A 20,508-nucleotide genomic window follows, 5' to 3' on the forward strand; every position below is an offset into this window, starting at 1 on the left:
TGACTCGGGGTTATGCCACCGACTCTTGATTTCAGCTCAGGTCATGATCTCAGGGTCCTGGGATCGAGCCCTGTGTCAAGCTCCCCACTCAGTGGGAAGCCTGCTTCAGGATTCTCTCTCCCTCTCCCCCTCTCCCCACTCACTTGCTCTCTATAATAAATCTTTTTTAAAAAATAAAGTATAGCAGGATGACAAATAAGTAAAAATAAAAAGCTTTGGCATGTACCATCAGAGACTGGGTTGAAAATATAAAAGAAAAAGACAGAATTTAGTCCTTCCACAAATATTTAGTTTTCTGTGAGCCAGGCACTGTTACAGGTGTTAAGGATATACTGACAAAGAAGGGGCAAAATAAAATAGAACATAACTCTATTAAATAAGTAAATAATTTAGTACATAAGAATGTAAATAAAGAGCTATATAAAATCAGAACCAAGGATGAAGAAACTGGATGGTAAAATCGCTCACTGAAATGGGATGCCTGCATAGAGACCTGGAAGAGGTCTGGGAGGGATGTAGCGTGAGAGCCTGAGCAAAGCCCCGGAGGCAGCACCACCACCGGCACATGAGGAGCAGGGAGGAGGCCCTGGGCTGGACGGAGCAAGAAGAGAGGAGGCTGCAGGTACATGCCGCTTTAATAGGTGGCTGTGCCTACACTGCTGAGAACAGACTTTCAAGGGCAGGAATGGAAGGGAGACCAGCTAGAAATCGACTCAAATAATGTATTTAATAAGAGTAAGGATGGTGGCTGTGGAAGTCTTTGGATTCTGCATACACTTTGAAGTTGGAATTAACAGGATTTGCCAGCACACCAGGCGTGGGAGAAGAGCTACAATGTCGGGGATGACACCAAGGTGCTTGCTCTGAGCTACTCAAATTCCTTTTATAAAAGCATCAGCAACAAGAAACAACACCCAGTAATTTTTTTAAAATGTGTGGATCCTTTAGGAAGAAAACCACAAAACTCTACTGAGATCGAAAAATAAATAGAAATATTCTATGCCTCTGGCAGGAATGTTTCAATGTTGGAAAAAGGGTCATTTCTCCTATTAATTTACAATTTAATTCACTTCCAACTAAAATTCCATTGAGATTTCTCTGGAAACTCAAGCGTTTCTAAAGTCAATCTAGAAAAACAAGTAAGTGAAAATGGTTAAGAATAATTATTCTTAATAAAAAAAATTATGAGAAACTTGCTCTTCTCTGCCTAAAATGCATATCCACAGGGCTTCCTCCCTTCCTTCAGGTCTCTGTTCAAATGCCATCTTATTAGAGGCTTTCCCTGAACATTCTATATAAAACACAGCAAGATGCTCTCTTTACTCTGCACCACTGAGAGCACTTCCTGTCCCTTCAACTGTTTCTCGCCCTAGAGAAAAATCACTAGAGGGTAGGTTTTGTCATGTTCTGTACTGGAAACTCTGCCTGTGTGGGGAACAGTGCCTGGAGTAGAGTAGGTGTTCAATCAACAGTTGTTGAATGAATGGAGGCATAAACATGCATTACTGCAGACAGAACACAGGGCACTGTGGTGGTTCCGGGCACAGGCTCTGGAGCCAGGGATCAGGTTTATCATTTGCTCTAACTGGCAATCTGTAGAAAGACATTTAAAGTCTCTCTGAACTTCAGGTTTTTCATCTGTAAAGAAGGGGCATCTGGGGCGCCTGGGTGGCTCAGTCGGTTGGGCAACTGCCTTCGGCTCAGGTCATGATCCTGGAGTCCCGGGATCGAGTCCCGCGTCGGGCTCCCTGCTCAGCGAGGAGCCTGCTTCTCCCTCTGACCCTCCCCCCTCTCATGTACTCTCTCTCATTCTCTCTCTCTCAAATAAATAAATAAAATCTTTAAAAAAAAAAAAAAGAAGGGGCATCAACATGAATAGCAGAGGGTTACGCGATAACAAATGAAGTAATGGCATATAAGCTCTCAATAATTAATGCTAAGATTTTCTCTCTCTTAACAGTTCTTCCTTACAATAAGCCTACTTTTAAAGCAGTTCTCTCAAAATTTCTATCCCTAATTCTAGTTCCACCCTTTTAAAAACTACCGAAGAAAGAAACTAATATTTGCTTAGCTTCAACCATGTGTCAGGTACCCCCCAACCTTGTGAGGGTAGGTAATACCAACTCCACTTTAAAGAAAAGGAAACAGAGGCTAAGGGAGATTAGGCAATCTGCCCAAGATCACACATTTAGTAAGTGGTAGAGCTTCATTTGAACCCATACTTTGGCTCCAAAGTATACGCTCTTTCTGCTACCCCATACTTCCTATTTCTTCTTGTATATGAGTCCCTTAAATATTTGAAAATCACTGTCAGCACGTACATCTTTCCTTCTTTGACTAAACATTCAAATCCCTGATTATGTCCTTATATGTCTTTCTAGGTCCCTCATTTTCAAGAATTCATTCTAATTTGTTGAGGTCTCTTTAATCTGTGGCATCTTAAACTACAGCTGACCCTTGAACAACATGGGTTTGAACTGCACGGGTCCATGTATATGTGAGGTTTTTCTAATACAGTACTGTAAATGTATTTTCTCTTCCTTATCATTTTAACAATATTTTCTTTTCTCCAGCTTACTTTATTGTAAGAATAAACATATATATGTGTTAATCAACTGTTTCTGTTATTGGTAAGGCTTCTGGTCAACAGCAGGCTACTTGTACTTAAGTTTTCGGGAAGCCAAAAGTTACTGGGTTTTCGACTGTGGGGGTCAGTGCCCCTAACTACTGGTCCCTCATTGTTCAAGGGGCAACTGTAATCATTTTTAAAGAGAACAAAATCTTGTAGACCCCCAGCTGTCATAAAATTTTATCATAATGTTCTAAAATATACACAAATATATTATAACCATATACTATAAAACCAAGGTTAATTTATATATTAAGTAGAAATAAAGACACATCCAAATGAGGTGCTGCATGTGGCAGTCTGCCTTTTTTTTTTTTTTTTTTAAGATTTTATTTATTTATTTGACAGAGAGAGACACAGTGAGAGAGGGAACACAAGCAGGGGGAGTGGGAGAGGGAGAAGCAGGCTTCCCGCTGAGCAGGGAGCCCGATGCGGGGCTCGATCCCAGGACCGTGGGACCATGACCTGAGCCGAAGGCAGACGCTTAACGACTGAGCCACCCAGGCGCCCCGGCAGTCTGCCTTTCTTAAAAAGGCTCCAAAGCCCTAGTGTTTGGGGTCCCTGAGCACTAAAAGAGGCCGCAGGCTGCCACCCAGAAGGAAAATGAGCCATTCTGAACTGTAGAAACCATACACTGCTGGAGAAATCTGCATGCCATTCAAGCGAACTCCCACACTGAATGGCCCCTTCACCCAGAAGATACCCATGCCATTTGGAACTCCGGAAGGCATTCAGAGAAGGAGAACACTGCAAGCACAACCCAGCGAACAACCAATTTCAGCGAACCCCTCACCTTAAACGCTGAGCCTATCACTCACCCTGACCCACGCCCTTAACACAGAACCCTGGGAAGCTCACCACAGCGCCGGGAGATGAGGACTGCCATGCCCCTATGCCTTAACCCTAACCCTAGCATGGCTTCTGAGGGGTCTGTCCCCAGAGGCCTGGCCCCAAAGCCCCAGGGATTGGGGACACCTGAGCAATGCCAGAGGACTCAGCCTGCCACCCAGAAGGAAACCACGGCATTTCAAACTTCGGAAAGCATTAAAAAATAAATAAATAAAGTAACATCAATAAAATCCAGATTAATGATGTTAATTTAGTATCCTATTATTTTGCTGAAATGATATCCTGTTTACAACATGAGTATGTCTCGGGTTCTCTTGCATTTAGCATCCTTACTTTGCCGTGGGCTGTGTGATGAATCAGACTTCACACCACTCTTCTCTAGCTGAACTACCAGGAGGCCTGCGTTTGCATGGCCCATCTAGACATCACTAGGTGACCAGGAAGATGTGGGTGATGAGGGAAAAAGAGCACCTAGAATAATCTAAGGTCTTTGTTTTTTGGGGTGACTGGCTGAATAGTAATCTTTCACAGAAACAGAAATACTTAGGTGGGTAGGGGCAGCTAGATTCGTTTTGACAATGAATTTGTGGCACCTGAGTGATGGCTAGATGGGGCTGTTTAGATGGTAAATGGATATATGGGTTTGAAGCTCACAATAGTTAAGTCTAGGCTTGAAACAGAGGTTTAGAAGATATTAAATGGTGGCTTGAAGACAAAGAAGATCCTGCAAAGGCACAGGCAGAGAAGTGGAAGAATCTTTCAAGAAAAGAAATACAGGAAGGAAGCCAAGGGAAGAGAATTTTTTAAAAGGCGGTATTAAATTCCATGGAGGCAAAAATAAGGATTGAAATGTGTTCTTTGGACTAGGAGATCATGGTGACCTTTGGGAGAACAGCAGAAAGACAGTAAGGTCGGTTATTTAAGAAGCTTGGCTACCAGGGAAAGCAGAGGGAACAGTGCCTAGAAGACAAGAGAGAGGATTCTTTCTGGTCAGGAGAGAGAGAACGAGTGGAGGGGAAAAGACTCTTGAGGTCCCTTCTCTCCACTCCCAGGACCTATTAGAGCACCTGGGACATAGCAAACATTCCAAAAATATTTACTGAATGTTGAATGCAAGAAGGAAAATGGTGGAGTCAGGCAAGAGGAGGGTCTTAGTAAGGAGGACAGGGAAAAGGTGAACAGGAGGGAAACAAACATTTTTTAATCATGTTAAACTCCAGGCTGTTTATGTTCAAAATCCTTGAAAACAAGTCCTTACTGTCTCCATGTCTCCATTTTACAGAAGGGTCCACTGAGGCCAAGAGATTAGGTAATCTACCCAAGGTCATTTGCCTGCTGAGGGACAGAAGCAACATGCAGACATAGCTTCATCTGCCCACTAACCTCTTGCTCTTCCATTTCACCTTCAAAATGAACATATGGAATATGAAGGTAAAATGACTTGTGGAAAACATCTGAGTTGGAAGAGAATAGTAACGGTATGTCGAACACTCAAGAAGGATGGACAAGGGGCGTTGAGGACCTAGATGGAAGTAATCCTGGGGCAGGCCCGGGCTGCATGTCTTTGTGATTACATCCTGCTGGTTGCAGTAGGGAGCAGACAAGGCAGACTATAAGGATGACCCAGGAAGGGGTTTCTAGGATGAACGTATCAAAGTAAAAAAGGAGACTAGGGTGGGAGCAGTTCAAGTGATCACGTTGGTTAAATCTGGGTAAGAAGGAATGAAGCCCAGAGGTAGTGGACGTAGCAAGAGAAAGTGGAGAGGTCCAGGGCTCACTCAAGAGTGTACGTAACACTGAATGAGAAACGACTGCACCAGAGCAAAGGAGGCATCCTCCATCACTGTCCTCTCCTCGTCACTTCGGCAAACTGCTCAAACTGCCCACGCCCGCTGAACCGCTCTACTTCTGTAATTTGCTCTTAGCACAATATAAAAACAAGGGACACATTTGTTCTGGGTTACCTGATCCCTTGTAGTTAAATAAATCCTGGCCCCAGACAAGGAGCTTATTAAAACAAACAGTGGAAACCATCATATTTCATAACTGGATCACAGGCTCTGTCTCTCCCCTCCCACCTGGCCTCGCACAAGGTAGGGCCAGCGGACCCCAGCAGCAACAAAGGACTGAGCTGGAGAACAAGCAGAGCTCCTGAATACCTGGCATAGCACAAAGATTAACCGAATAGTTTCCTTTTAGTTCCAAGATCCTTCCATTTGGTACCGTGGGGGTGTTTTCTAATAGAAGTGTACTTATTTTGTGTGAGTCAACCACCCAGATATGAGCTCTGAAACCGTTGTTTACTATACACCTTTTCAGAAATGTATCTTTTACAGAAATCGAAGAATGCCTTACTATCATCAAGACTAGGTTCTCTCTACTGAGGCTGCTCTATTTAATAATAGCAAGGAAGTCTCTTTTTGATTAGACAAAGTGATTTTAAAAGGAAATACAGAACTATTAGAAATGCGTTAGTCCCATGACTTTACACCCACCTCAGAAGGTACCACACACGCCCCACGTCCAAGTCTTCTAAACTTCACAAAAGCCCCTCATCCTCAGTCATAGACAGCCTGGTAACCTCCAGTCTAGTCTCACAAACCCAAGAAAACCCCAGAGCCTCAATACTATTAGCCAGGGAACACTATGTAGTCCAACAGTGTATGTAGCTGGGTACTTAAGAAATGCATGGAGCTTACTATCCTTAAGAAGGCATATAGATGAAACTCTAATTAGCTGCGAGAGAGTTGTTAGATGCATGTACAGTTCAAAGAGTAGATGGAAGATGAGGGTAGAAATACTGGATCTGTATACGAAGGCTTTGGAGATCAAGGGCAATACTGGCCTGGATGGTTAAATGACTAAAATAATATAGCTTTCATTGTTTATGTTCATGTGATCTTCACGTAAGACTGTGGCTACAGCAGAATACAAAGCTCAGGACTGCTAACTCATCTCAAAAATCCTACTATTGTCAGGGCGCCTGGGTGGGTCAGTCAGTTAAGTGTCTGCTGTCAGTTCAGGTCATGATCCCAGGGTCCTGGAATTGAGCTCCCTGCTCCCAGACTCCCTGGGGAGTCTGCTTGTCTCTCTCCCTGTGCCCCTCCCCCTAGTTCGGGCTCTCTTTCGTTCTCTTAAGTAAGTAAGTAAGTAAATAAGTAAGTAAATAAATAATCTTTTTAAAAAATCCAACTACTGGGCGCCTGGGTGGCTCAGTTGGTTAAGCGACTGCCTTCGGCTCAGGTCATGATCCTGGAGTCCCAGGATCGAGTCCCGCGTCGGGCTCCCTGCTCGGCAGGGAGTCTGCTTCTCCCTCTGACCCTCCTCCCTCTCATGCTCTCTCTCATCCTCTCTCTCGCAAATAAATAAATAAAAAATCTTTAAAAAAATAAAAATAAAAATAAAATAAAAAATCCAACTACTGTCATATATATACACACACACACATATATACTTACATATAGATTAATTTCCCTTTGGCCTAACAAGAGCAGACCAGTGGTTTTCAAACTGTAGGTAGTGAAACTGATTTAGTGGGTTGCAACCTGATTTTATACAAAATAAAAATATAAAAATATCAGAATGCATCACATATAGTATGATTTGGTGAAAACTTATTACTGGTGTGTGTGTGTGTGAAATTAGTTATTTCTTTTCTTACTATGGGCTTTATTTCTTAATATAGTAAAAAAAAAAGTCTCAAAGCCACCAGACTGACTGCATCAGAATTAATCAGCAACAATGACTTATTTCCAAGATCTAAATATTTTCAAAATTATTGACTTAATCCTCACGTAGCAGTTCAGTGAGGGGAAATAAGAACAGTCATGCCTTATTTGAATGTAGTTGATCTCATTTTGAAAGTCAAACAGAGGTCTGGAGGGAATTAATTTTCAATCTAGTCAACATATGTAACTCTAAAAAAAATGAACCAAGGATCTGTCCTACCGCTCCCTCTGAATATACATTTCCTCCAAATTAAAGACGCCATTAGCACAAAAGTTCTACTTTGGTGACAAAGAAAAAGGAAAAACAGATCTAAAGCATGAGTTTATTTTTTGACATTTCTTCCTACATAAAAATTTTTGAATCTTTTGTGACACTTATTTTTATATTGGTAATCACTTCTGAACCTAAAAAACCCAGCACTTCTAACAGCTCTTATCTTAAATTTATTTTGCAATACAAACCGAGAAGTTAATGCTATGTTATCAAGAATTTTCCAGTCCCCATGGAGGCAACTTTGTTGTTAGCATGGAGCCCCCCCCCCCCACTCTGACAACCAGGTAACGTCCACTTCTGGGTAGCCTTGCAAACTATAATCAATTTAGAGTCCACTCAGAGCTCAAGTGTCCATGATCAAGTGGGAAGAGTAGTTTTTTCACAGATTCTTTCTGTATGCTGACATAGTCCAGTTTAGTTTGCCCCCAAATACTTAAGCTATGGGGAACCTCCAGAAATGGCCCACCACACACAGGAATCTGAGGGAGGAGTACCAATGAGAAGTGCCCACAATGCTCAGAGCCTAGAGCCAACTCAGTATTATTATAAAGTCACAAGGAAACTACTGAAAGACACCTGCCAAACCACAAAAGCATTTACTGAGACTTCACCAGGTTTCTACCATCATATAAGAAGTAGTTTGGTGCTCTGGTAGGTAACTGTTACTCTGGTAGGTAACTGGCACATCTTAACGCATGATTACTAGGAAAAAAGGGAAAGCAAATAGAAATTTAGTAAAAACAATTTTTTAAAATTTAAATTCAAGTATTGGTTTCAGGAGTAAAATATAGTGATTCATCACTTATATATAACATCCAGTGCTCATCACAAGTGCCCTCCTCAATGCCCATCCCCCCTAACCTCTCCTCCAACTGTTAGTTCTCTACAGTTAAGAGTCTTTTATGGTTTGCGTCCCTGTTTTTATCTTATTTTTCCTTCCCTCCCTATGTTCATCTGTTTTGTTTCTTAAATTCCACATATGAGTAAAATCATATGGTATTTGTCCTTCTCTGACTATCTCACTTAACATAACACACTCGGAGTTCCATCCACATCATTGCAAATGGCAAGATTTCATTTTTTAAGAAGATTTTATTTATTTGAGAGAGAGAGAGAACACAAGCAGGGGGAGGGGCAAAGGGAAAGGGAAAAGCAGACTCTCCGCTGAGCGCAGAGCCTGACTTGGGGCATGGGGCTCAATCCCAGGACTCTGAAATCATGACTTAAGCCCAAGTCAGATGCTCATCCAACTGAGCCACCCAGGGGCCCCAGGATTCCATTCTTTTGATGGCTGAGTAATATTCCTGTGTGTGTATGTAGGTACACACGCCTTCTTTATCCATTCATCAGTTGATGGGCATTTGGGCTCTTTCCGTAACTTGGCTACTGTTGATAGTGTTGCTATAGACACTGGGGTGCATGTGCCCCTTCAAATCAGCATTTTTATATCCTTTGGATAAATACCCAGTAGTGCAATTGCTGGGTTGTACGGTAGCTCTATTTTTTAACTTTTTGAGGAACCTCCATACTGTTTTCCAGAGTGGCTGCACCAGCTTGCATTCTCACCAACAGTGTAGGAGGGTTCCCCTTTCTCCGCATCCTCACCCACATCTGTTGTTTCCAGAATAGTTACTTTTAGCCATTCTGACAGGTGTGAGGTGGTATCTCATTGTGATTTTGATTTGGATTTCCCTGATGCAGAGGGATGCTGAGCATCTTTTCACGTGTCTGTTGGGCATCTGTATGTCGTCTTTGGAGAAATGTCTGTTCATGTCTTCTGCCCATTTCTTAACTGGATTAGTTATTTTTTGGATGTTATTTTGATGAGTTCTTTATAGATTCTGGATACTAGCCCATTAATCAATGTCAGTTGCAAATATCTTCTTCCATTCCGACGGTTGCCTTTTAGCTTTGTCAATTGTTTCCTTTGCTGTGCAGAAGCTTTTTATCCTGATTAAGTCCCAATAGTTTTTGTTTTTGTTTCCCTTGCCTCTGGAGACGTTCCTAGTAAGAAGCTGCTGTGGCCAGGGTCAAAGACATTGCTGCCTGTTTCTCCTCTGGGATTTTGATGGTTTCCTATCTTACATTTAGGTCTTCCATCCATTTTCAATTTATTTCAGTGTCTAGCATAAGAAAGTGGTCCAGTTTCATTCTTCTGCATATTGCTCTCCAGTTTTCCCAAGATCATCTGTTGAAGAGACTGTCTTTTTTTCCAGTGGATATTCTTTCCTGCTTTGTCAAAGATTAGTTGACCACAGAGGTGACAGTTCATTTCTAGGCTCTCTATTCTGTTCCATTGATCCATGTGCCTGTTTTTGTGCCAGTACATACTGTCTTGATGACTACAGCTTTGCAATATAGCTTGAAGTCTGGAATTGTGATGCCTCCCACTTTGCTTTTCTTTTTCAACATACCTCTGGCTATTCAGGGTCTTTTCTGGTTCCATACAAATTTTAGGATTGTTTGTTCTAGTTCTGTGAAAAAATGCTGGTGTTACTTGATTGGGATTGCAATGAATGTGTAGATTGCTTTGGATAGGCAGTATAGACATTTAAACAGTATTTTCTTCTAATCCAGGAGCATGGAATGTTTTTCCATTTCTTTGTGTCCTCTTAAATTTCTTTCATTAGTGTTCTACAGTTTTCAGTGTACACATCTTTTACCTCTTTGGTTAGGTTTATTCCTAGGTATCTTCTGGTTTTTGTGCAACTGTTAATGGGATTGATTCCTTGATTTCTCTTTCTGCTGCTTCATTATTGATATATAGAAATGTAACAAATTTCTGTATGCTGACTTTATATCCTGCAACTTTGTTAAATTCATGTATCAGTTTTAGCAATTTTTTGGTGGAGTCTTTCAGGTTTTCTAGAGTATCATGTTGTCTGCAAAAAGTGGAAGTTTGACTTCCTCCTTGCTGATTTGGATGCCTTTTATTTCTTTTTGTTGTCTGATTGCTGAGGCAAAGACTTCCAGTACTATGTGGAACAACAGCGGTGATAGGACATCCCTGTTGTGTTCCTGACCTTAGGGGAAAAGCTCTCAGTTTTTCCCCACTGAGGATGATATAGGTATACGACCTATATGACACTGTGGTATTAATAAACACAAATATTTAACTGAATTAATGTCTTTGGTTACAAGTTAGGCAAACTATATATATGGTCTATGATCCTTAATTAGCAAACTTACTTCATGTACATTTCAACATCTGATTCCAAGGAAAAAAGGGAAAGAAAATAAGAATTATCATCCTATTTTACAAAAAGGCTATAATAAAAAAAGATGCCCAAACCTGACAAACCAAGACAGTGGTAGAATAAAGTACATGTCTTTTAACTCCTGGTGTCATTGTTCTTCCCAACATCACAGGAAATCTTGCTCAGATATCTGGAGGATATCCTTCTAAATGCTTAACTCACCAATTATTAGATTACTTCATTCTTTTATCTCTATGTGGTTCCCTGTGACCATACAGCTATTTACCTAACTGCAGCAAATTCCTTGGTAAGAAATAGAAAGAAAAATTCACTCACTAACACAGCTGAGAAGCGATTACATATATGAGTGGCAGGGAAAGAACACAGGAAGATGCTGTTATAGGGATTAAGAAAACAGTGGCTAGTAGTAGTTCTTGTGATTTAGCTTCTAGGCTCTACTGATCCAGTAACTCATAACTGCCCCACCTGGTGTTCAAAGTATATGTATTCTCTCACACATAAAGGTTTTAGAACCTACACTAAGTCAACACCATGCTAGTCACTCAGAATTGATTTTAATGGGTCTCTGCTTTCCCTGTATGCATAACTAATATCTTTCTTAGTTTTTACTGCCTTGTGTCAAAGGGCTTTCAAAGAGATACAGACTAGAGAAAAATAATATAATAAATGTCACAATAAATGTTCTCTGACTTGAGAATGCCAGCCTCCCAGCAGCTTCTGAGTACTACTATATGGTCTTCTTAAACACCACCAAATGCTTCTTCAGTCCCTTCATCACCTACTCTGTTATCACATTTCTTCTGTTCCTGTGGCATTCTTAATGATCTGGGATTAACACACTTACTCAGTGTGTAATCTTAGGTGAATTTCTTAAGTCTTGGTTTTCTTATGGGGATATATACCTTACAGTAGCATTATCAGATATTTGTCCTAACCTGTAATCAAGACATATATGATACATGATTTGATGTCATATATGATATATATATACTCTGCCTAACTTGTAAACAAGAAATTAATTCAATTAAATACTTGTATTTACTAAACTGACAAATATTTTAAAAAATTTGAATCCTCTACTTTTAGTCAATGTGTGAGAAAACAGGTATTCTCTTATTCTGCTACTGGGTAAGACAGTCAAAACTTCTCTGGATGACAATGTAACAATATAAATCCAAAGTTTTAAAACATGCACACACCACGCCACTCGACTGAGAAATATAATTCCCAGAGACTTGTCCTGAGCAAGTTAACTAATGATTTAGCTAAAAGCATGCTTCTCAGAGTATTATTTTACAGTATAAAACTGGAAATAACCTAGATGCCCTATAACAGGCACTGGTTATAATTTATAACAAATAGGTCTATACCAGGGACGCCTGGGTGGCTCAGTCGTTAAGCGTCTGCCTTCGGCTCAGGTCTCCTGGGATCGAGCTCCTCATCGGGCTCCCTGCTCCATAGGAAGCCTGCTTCTCCCTCTCCCACTCCCCACTGCTTATGTTCCCTCTCTCGCTGTGTCTCTCTCTGTCAAATAAATAAAATCTTAAAAAAAAAAAAATAGGTCTATACCATAAATTACCAGATGGCTACTACAAATAATGCTATAGGAATATATTCATTGCCATTGAAAGTCATCTAAAATATACTGTTTAAGGGCGCCTGGGTGGCTCAGTTGGTTAAGCAACTGCCTTCGGCTCAGGTCATGATCCTGGAGTCCCGGGATCGAGTCCCGCATCGGGCTCCCTGCTCGGCAGGGAGTCTGCTTCTCCCTCTGACCCTCCCCCCTCTCATGTACTCGCTCTCTCTCATTCTCTCTCTCTCAAATAAATAAATAAAATCTTTAAAATATATATATACACTGTTTAAGTGGGGATAAAAGGCTGCAAAACTGTATATATTACAAAAATTATGTACTTACACATGTAGGTGCATATTCATGCTTATGACTAGGTAGAGGGATCTTTCTACAATGAATATTATTTATAAAAACTTTTTACACAGATGAGATATAAAATTTATAACATAAAAGTCAATCCATTCTCTCTTTTAAATAGTTAAAGATAGTTTAAATATTTACAGTATGAGCAGGGGTGCCTGGCTGACTCGGTCAGTGGAGAGAGTGACTCTCGATCTTGGGGTTTTGAGTTCGAGCCACATGTTGGGTGTAGAGATTACTTAAAGAAATTTTTTTTCTTTTTAGGAGAGCAAGCAAAAGCAAGCAAGCCAGAGTGTTGGGTGGAGAGGGACAGAGAGAGAGAGTATTTAAGCAGGCTCCACGTCCAGCACAGAGCCCCACGTAGGGATTGATCTCATGACCCTGAAATCATGACTTGAGCAGAAATCAAGAGTCTGATGCTTAAGCAACTGAGCCATCCAGGCACCCCCAAAATAAAATCTTTAAAAAAAGTTTATAGTATGAGCAGATTCTTTTAGATGCAAGGAATACTACTGACCTTCAAGGATCCTCTATAGTCAGTATTCTGTGGTGAAAGGCCTTTTTTTTTTTATTTCTAATTTGTTACAGACTGACTTTTTTATAATACATGAAAAATGAAATATTAGAAAAATAAAATTAAAGTTATATAAAATATAAAATTAATTTTAAAAACTAAATTCACAAACATAAAGTCATTCTATCAGATTGCTAAAAGAAAAGGTTTCTAAATTCTTACTTTCAATTTCTGCACCTATCTGGTCCTTGACAGGTAACAGTCTGCAGACCATGCTCTCAGTAAGCAAGGCTCTAAGTGATTAAGAAGCCTTTTTGCAGTGGACTAACCACTGCATCAAGTAGACTGGATTCTGATTGAACATCTGGACAATCTTCTGCAACAGAAGATAACTCTCTCCAATAAACAGGAGTATTTGGGCTCTTCCCCTATTATGTTTACCATATTTACTAGCTTACTTTGTTTTTTCTTATGCTAATAGACATTTTTAATAAAGTCAAACATAATTTTAAACCATCATTTTCCAAAAGAATCAAACACAATCTCATAAAGTAGAAACCTGACTTCAGAAAATTAACATTTTCCAAATCCCGGGGAAACAGCAGTCATTAGGGCATAGCAAAGGGGATGTGCCAGAAATACAGATTCATCTGGTTGAAATGGGAGCAATGAAAAATGTACATATTGATACTGAGGGTTTAAGTTGCCTATCTCCTCCCAGAGTTAAGCAGAAGAAAATGGGACAGTGTGCCAGTCCCTTGGCAACAGGAATATAGTCCCCAGGGAAAGGCTGAATGAATCCCTGCCACTCCACCTGAGGAATGAACCAATGATGGGCTTCCCTGGACTCATGCCAAAGAAATGGGAATTATAAACATCTTACTTTATGTTGAGATTAAAAAGAATTTAAATCCCAAGTGATTCCCTGAAATTATGTAGCCTGGTCTCCAGAAATAAAGGTTCAGTTTAGTAATTTACTGTCAAAAGCAAAAAAACTGAAAGTACGATCGATCAGAACTAAGGATTCTCAATCAGTGTTTATATTAATAAAGGGTATGGAAACACTTTAATTATGTAATTTTAATATTTTTAAATTGCTGCAAATTTAAAGTAGGTAGAAAATTGAAAAACTATACCTAGCACAGTGCCTTACACACAGTAGGTGCTCAGTAAAAGTTTAGCTAAGAGTTTAGCTCTTCGAGCTGTCCTAGAATGGTAGTCAAATGCTTTCTTTTTTTAAGATTTTATTCATTTGAGAGAGCAAGAGTGAAAGCAGGAGCAGTGGGGAGGGGCAGAGGGAGAGGGAGAAGCAGGCTCACTGCCAAGCAGGAAGCCCAACATGGGGCCCTATCCCAGGACCCTGAGATCATGACCTGAGCTAAAGGCAGACGCCCAAACCAAGAGAGCCACCCAGGTGCCCCCAGATGCTTTATTCTTATCAGGTAAGAAGTTAAGAGCTAGATCAAAAAATATGATGAGCAATGATTTAGTATGAAACGAACAGAAAGACTCTAATATAGTTAAACAAAAGACAGCCAGAAACCAGAACTAAAAAGAAATGTAACGAGAAAGCTGTAAAGTAGTAAATGAAGTTTCTAAGATGGTCAAAAGGGAACAGGAAGATGCAAATTGGTAGCACTGAAGCCTTAAAGAAAAAAAAAATTCTCACAGAAAGCTAAGAATGGTCAAATTCAATCCATGAAGTCTGAAGTATTAGATTCTTTTCTCCCACTTCATACAAAGTATGCATTTTTTAAATTGAGGTAAAACAGTACAGTGTGCAAATCTTGAATGTATAGTTTGATAAGGTTTTACACGTACACATCCAGATCATGATAACGTACATTTTCAGGACTTCCTCCCAGTCTGTAACACCCCCCTCCACCCCACCAAGAACTGATCACCACTTAGCAATTTTGCCTGCTTTTGATTTTTGATGGTCATGGTATCATACAGAATGTACTCCTGTGTTGGCTTTTTTCACTCAAACCCAAATTTTTAAATACATCCCTATTTTTGTGGGCATCAGTAGTCTGTGTCTTTTTACTGCTGAGCAGTACTCCACTGCATGAATATGCTACAATTTGGTTTAGCCATTCTCCTGTTGATGGACATTTGGGTTGTTTTCAATCTTCTGCTATTATGAATAAAGCTGTCATGTATGAGCATTCTTGTACAAGTCTTGGTGGACATAAACACTCATTTCTCTCGGGTATATGCCTAGAACAGAATTCTAAATTACAAGGTACAATATAAATTAACTATATAGATTGGGCCAGTTTTCCAAAGTGATCATACCAATTTACTCTCCAATTAGCAATGCTGGAGAGATCTCATACAAAGTTTTTAAATTTAAAAAGAGTTCTTTGGTTGAAACACAAGAGTTTTGAGACTTTTGTTTTATTTCCATCTTTTAGAGCAGGGGTAACTAACATACACAGAGTGTTCACACCTCAGGGGATATACAAGACAATTTGGGGGGAGGGTGTAAGAAGAAAACAGTACAATTTCTTTTTTAGTTTCTTATTCTTTTACCTAAAACGTATAATATTTAATATATAAATTGACACTGGTGTCCTTATTCAGATGGTTATATTTATTCACTTTGGGCACACTGTGATTTACTGCCATGTGGGAGTGCCTAGTTGAGCAAAATTACGAAATATTCACTTCTAAATGAACTCTTGCCAAATGAACAAGTGGCTAAAAGGAGTCCTGCAAAGATAATACCAATAATGTAAGCACAAGCAAACAAGGAAATGGCCCAGCTGACAGTTCTATTATAGAAAATCTCTTCAGAAAAACTATCTAGTCATATCCCACAAGAAACAGGGAAAAAATATTCCAAAAGTTAATATCTTTAAACATACAGACTTCATCTACTATTAATATTTTGCTAATAAGAATTTTAAAACATAAATTATATCATCTGTCATCCCCTTTAGTTTCTTTGGGTATTTATTTTATAATGTATGTAATAGTACATGTATATATAATTTAAGGTAAATTTATACATATTAGGGATGCATGCTCAATTTTTTTTTTAACCAATAGGGTACACAATCAACAGGGTTCAGAGACTCTTATTTTAGCATAAGTATTTTTAATATCAAGCTAGTTAATCCTTAGGTACAAATGAACTTGTATTTTTAAGTCATATGCAATATAAAACATACTCCATCAGAAACAGCTAGCTGGCTACTAAATGTTAATATAATACATCTGAATAGGGAAGAGGACAGGAATTAACTGGGAAGAGCCATGAGGGAACTTTCATGGGTACTGATACTACCCTCTATCTTGCGCAGGGTTTGGATTATACCAGTGTATATCTGTCAAACTCACTGAATAGTACATTAAGTGTGCTTGTTTATATAAATTTTACCTCAAAAGACAAAAAGAAAAAAGAAAAAGGATCTATGAAAAATATTGACCTCTAGTTAATGATAATGCATGCTGAAGTGTCTAGGAGTAAATTACACTGATGCCTGCAACTTACTTTAAAATGCATTAAAGTAAGATGGACTGCTGTATGGATAGAGCGATGGATACATGAATAATATGATAAAGCAAGTACGGTAAATGTTAATTGTAGAATTTGAGTGGTAGATATAAGGGTGTTCACTGTACAATTATTTTAACTTTTCTATACATTTGAAATGATTCATTTCAACAAAATGTTGGGGAAAATAACCTATCTAACTCAAAAGTTGAAAATTAAAAACAGTATAGTAATACAGGGGAAAAGTTAGAAATCCAAAATGGAAAAAAGGGAGGAACACCCAAGCACCGCTGCTTGGTGCTTTTACACACCCTTAAATCTGTGAGGTGAGAATTATGCCTATTTCACAGGCTAGTAAATTAAAATTTTGAAAGATTACAGAATATGCCTAAGGTCACAGAGTATGAAGCGCAGCCAAAAGTGGAATCCAACCTGACCAAATATACTAGATGAGTGAATCCTTTTGGCCCACATTCCTCACAAGGGGCTGCCTAGGACGGAACATCTTCCCTACAGCTGGGAAGTTGCTTCTCCATTCAAGCATGGACCTTCTTTGATAGAAAAGTCCTCCCCACAGTCTGAACCGAAATCTGTCTCCCCCATGTTTTTCCTCCTAGGTCTGATCCCTTGGGGCCATACAAAATCTAATCCCCACAAGACAGGCCTTCATATCGAGTGACAGTATTTGAAATTTGAATAAGTAGGATTTTTTTCCCCCCCGTTAGCATTTTGTAATATCATCTACAAAGCTATAGCTAAGTGTAAAATGGGGATAATGCCTCAGAGAACTGGAGTGGAAATAACATGAGAACATACATGAAGCATACAGCATGGTACTAACAGAGTAGGGACTCAAATACCTTTTTCTAACCCTTACCTTTCCTTGGAAATTATAACATGCTACTCAGTATAAAATACCTTTTTTTTAATTAAAAAAAAGAGAGAGACATGTCCTTTCCTTGAAAAGTTTATGTTAAATGGGGAAGAGACAGATTTTTTCCCCCTGCATTTATTTTATCTAACAACCTGATTTTGTTTCCTCATTTTATTTTCCATTTTGCCTTGGTTTTGGAATTAGAACTTCTAGGAATTTCACGTGCAATTAGATACACAGCTAGGACTACTTCTGCAGCACTTTTTTTGTTTCAAAATTACTACAGGTGGCAACTTATTAATGAAATTTTAAGTTTTGGGGTTTTTTGTTTTTTTTTTTTTTGACTCTCCAAAGTTATTTTCACAGCCTAATGGAACCTGACCCTCGCTTGAAATCTGAGGTGTTAGTATTGGAAGGAATCCTAGAGATGATCATTTTATAGCTGCAGAAATGGATGTTCAGACAGTTGAAATGATTAGCCCATAACAAAGCCCAAACCAAACACCAGGCCCCCCCACCCCCCATTCCCAGGCCAACTGTTCTTTCTATTTTACAATCGTGCCAAACTAAATACAAAAAAAGTGACCATGTCCATCGTTACTTCAACTTCACGAATTTCAGCCTGGCCACCCGTGATGTCACTTCCTTTTGTGAATGGGTGTTCTTCTCCCCCCCCTTGGTCTCGCTACCTCCACTTGACTGTAATACCACATTTTAGAGCTCACACTCTTATTTATGCCAGTGTTTCCCACGTCCACCTCTGTTGCCCAAGGATACCAGCAGAGCCTCCAAATGCCCTGACCCTCCTTTTCTCTGCCTCTCTCGTTTCAAACAACTAACTGCCAACCAGGATAAAAATCAAAAGTAAAAGGGATTTATTTTTAAAACGCAAAGCACACGCGGCAGTGCTGAGCTCCTCGCTCCAAGGGCCCGATTAAAAAAGAAATAAAAAAATGAATGCTGTGAATTACACGCAGATGCTTTCTAGAGAAAGAGCCCTGCGACAACCTTGCCACACGGGGCGAGAGAGCTACTGTGGACCGTGGCGCGAGGCCAAGGAGAAGGTCTGGGATCCGACCTAGAACAAACATGGAGGTGAAAGGCACGAGGAGCTTCCCGGACCCGCCAGCTCGGCGCCGGGCTGCGAGCTCGCGGCCACCCCGGGGGGTGCAGGCGCGCACCCCAGGACAATGGTGGGGCCGGCGGGGCTCCCGGAACCGCGCTCAGGGGAGGCTCAACAAGTCTGAGGGCGAAGGAGGCGCCGAGGGATGGAGGAACGGCTGCCAAGAGGCCCCTGCTGGCCTCGGGGGACCACCGGCCCTTCCCCGGATTCGCCGCGCGGCCCCGCCGGCTCGCCGACAGCCATTTGCATGGCGCTCCCCTGCGCGCCCCGACGTTCGCCCGGGCCCGGCCTCCCACCCGCGACCCGGCCCGCAGCGCTGCCTCCCGCCCGGGCCCGCTGCCCGGCGGCGCGGCTTCGCGGCTGCCCGGGCCGGAGCCGCCCTCGAGAGGGGGCGGAAGGATGGCCGCCCTCGCGGGGAGCGGGGAGCGGGCGCGGGCGCGGCCCGGAAGCGTCGCCTCCGGCCCGGGCCCGAGCTCCGTGCGCAGCGCCGCCCGCGCCTCCAGCCCCGGCCGCGGCCGGCTCGCGGCGCCGGGCGCCGGGCTCCGGGCTGAGGCGGACGGGGAAAGGGGGCGGGCGCGCCATCACGAAGGGGAAGATGGTGGGCGGGCGGGCGGGCCCGCGGCCGCCGTACTCACCCGGGCCGGCCAGTGCGGGTAGCCCTTCATCTTGGCGAAGACCAGGTCGCCCGCCTTGTACTCGCGGGGCCGCGGACGCGCCATCCCGGCCGCTTCCTCCCCCGCTCGTCCTCGGTCGCCGCGAAGATGCCGGGAGGCCGCCCCCCCGCGGGCCGACGGGCTGCGCCGCGCTCCCCGCGGGCCTCGAGCGGCCGCTCCGACGAGGGGAAGCGGCGAGGCGGCGGCTGAGGCGAGGGGTGGGCGGGGGGCGCAGCGGGCCCGGCAAATCACGGCCCGGCAGCGGGGGAGGGGGGCCCCCGGCCGCTCGGCTCTCGCCCGCGCCGAGGTCCCCGCCGCCGCCGCGCGCTGCTCACAGGCGCCGCGTCGCCTGCCTCATGCCGCCGCCGGCCTCCCTCCCGGGCTCCCGGGCTCCCGGGCGCGGCGCGAGCGCCGGGCCTCGCGCCTCCTCCGAATTCCTCCTCGGGCAGCGACCGCAAACACGATCTTATTGTTGTTCTCGCGCGCGCTCCGCATCCCCCCCGCCCGCTTCCCGCTCCCCTCCCCTCCCGCGCCGGCCGGTTAATTCCTAGGTGCACGGCCGGCTTTCGCCCAGAAACCGAGCGCGCCAGCCCGGCTGCTCGGCGGGCGGGCGGGCGGTGGGCGCGTCCTCCCCCAGCACCGAAGCCCGCGCGGGGCGGGCGGGAGCGCCTACTCCGGGGGACGCCCGCCGCCCGCTCTCTTTTGTTCTGGGCCCGGAGCTGCCTGCCGCAGCGCAGCCAATCACCACCTGGCCGCCCCCCTCCCCGCCGGCCCGCGCCACTCTAGGGGGGCGCTGCCCTCCCCCTGCGCCCCCCAGTCCCACGCCCGCCCCCCGCGGGCCCCTGCTGCGGGTGCTCTCCGGTGAGGGGGGCACAAAGGCGCTGCGGGCCTGGCGGACGGCTGCGCGAGGGGACCCGCCGCCCCGGCCATCAGGCTGCCTGCAAAGAGCCCCGCTTTGGAGTCAGCGACCTTGCTGGGTCCTCGCCCCAGGTCTGCCCTTGACAGTGCAGTGTGACCCACCCAGGGCAGGCTCTTCAGCCGGAGTCACGGGAGGTGGCTCTCGTTTGCCTGGCGGCACAGTCGGGATTCGAACGCGGACCTGCAGGACTCCAGAGTCCAAGCGCGGTCGTGCTTCTCCAAGGCCTGTGGTTTTGGGAAAGGGACTTAACTCTGGCGGGTCACTTGTTTGCAGTCCTGGCAACATTTCG

The 20,508-nt window shown here is 43.2% G+C and overlaps 1 protein-coding gene across 1 annotated transcript in view; it reads right to left on the reverse strand.

Annotated features, from left to right (window-relative positions):
- The window catches only part of HDGFL3 (HDGF like 3), an 81,544-nt gene extending 61,970 nt beyond the window's left edge, over positions 1-19,574 (reverse strand). The window contains exon 1 of the mRNA XM_035024245.1: positions 19,283-19,574. Coding sequence (XP_034880136.1) covers positions 19,283-19,366 — 84 coding nt within the window. The 5' untranslated portion in view covers positions 19,367-19,574. The remainder of the gene's footprint in view (positions 1-19,282) is intronic.
- Between the last annotated feature and the right edge of the window lie 934 nt (positions 19,575-20,508).

Source organism: Mirounga leonina, unplaced genomic scaffold (genome assembly GCF_011800145.1).
Source record: "Mirounga leonina isolate KUSES-001 unplaced genomic scaffold, KU_Mleo_1.0 Mir_178, whole genome shotgun sequence".
Taxonomy (NCBI): Eukaryota; Metazoa; Chordata; class Mammalia; order Carnivora; family Phocidae; genus Mirounga; species Mirounga leonina.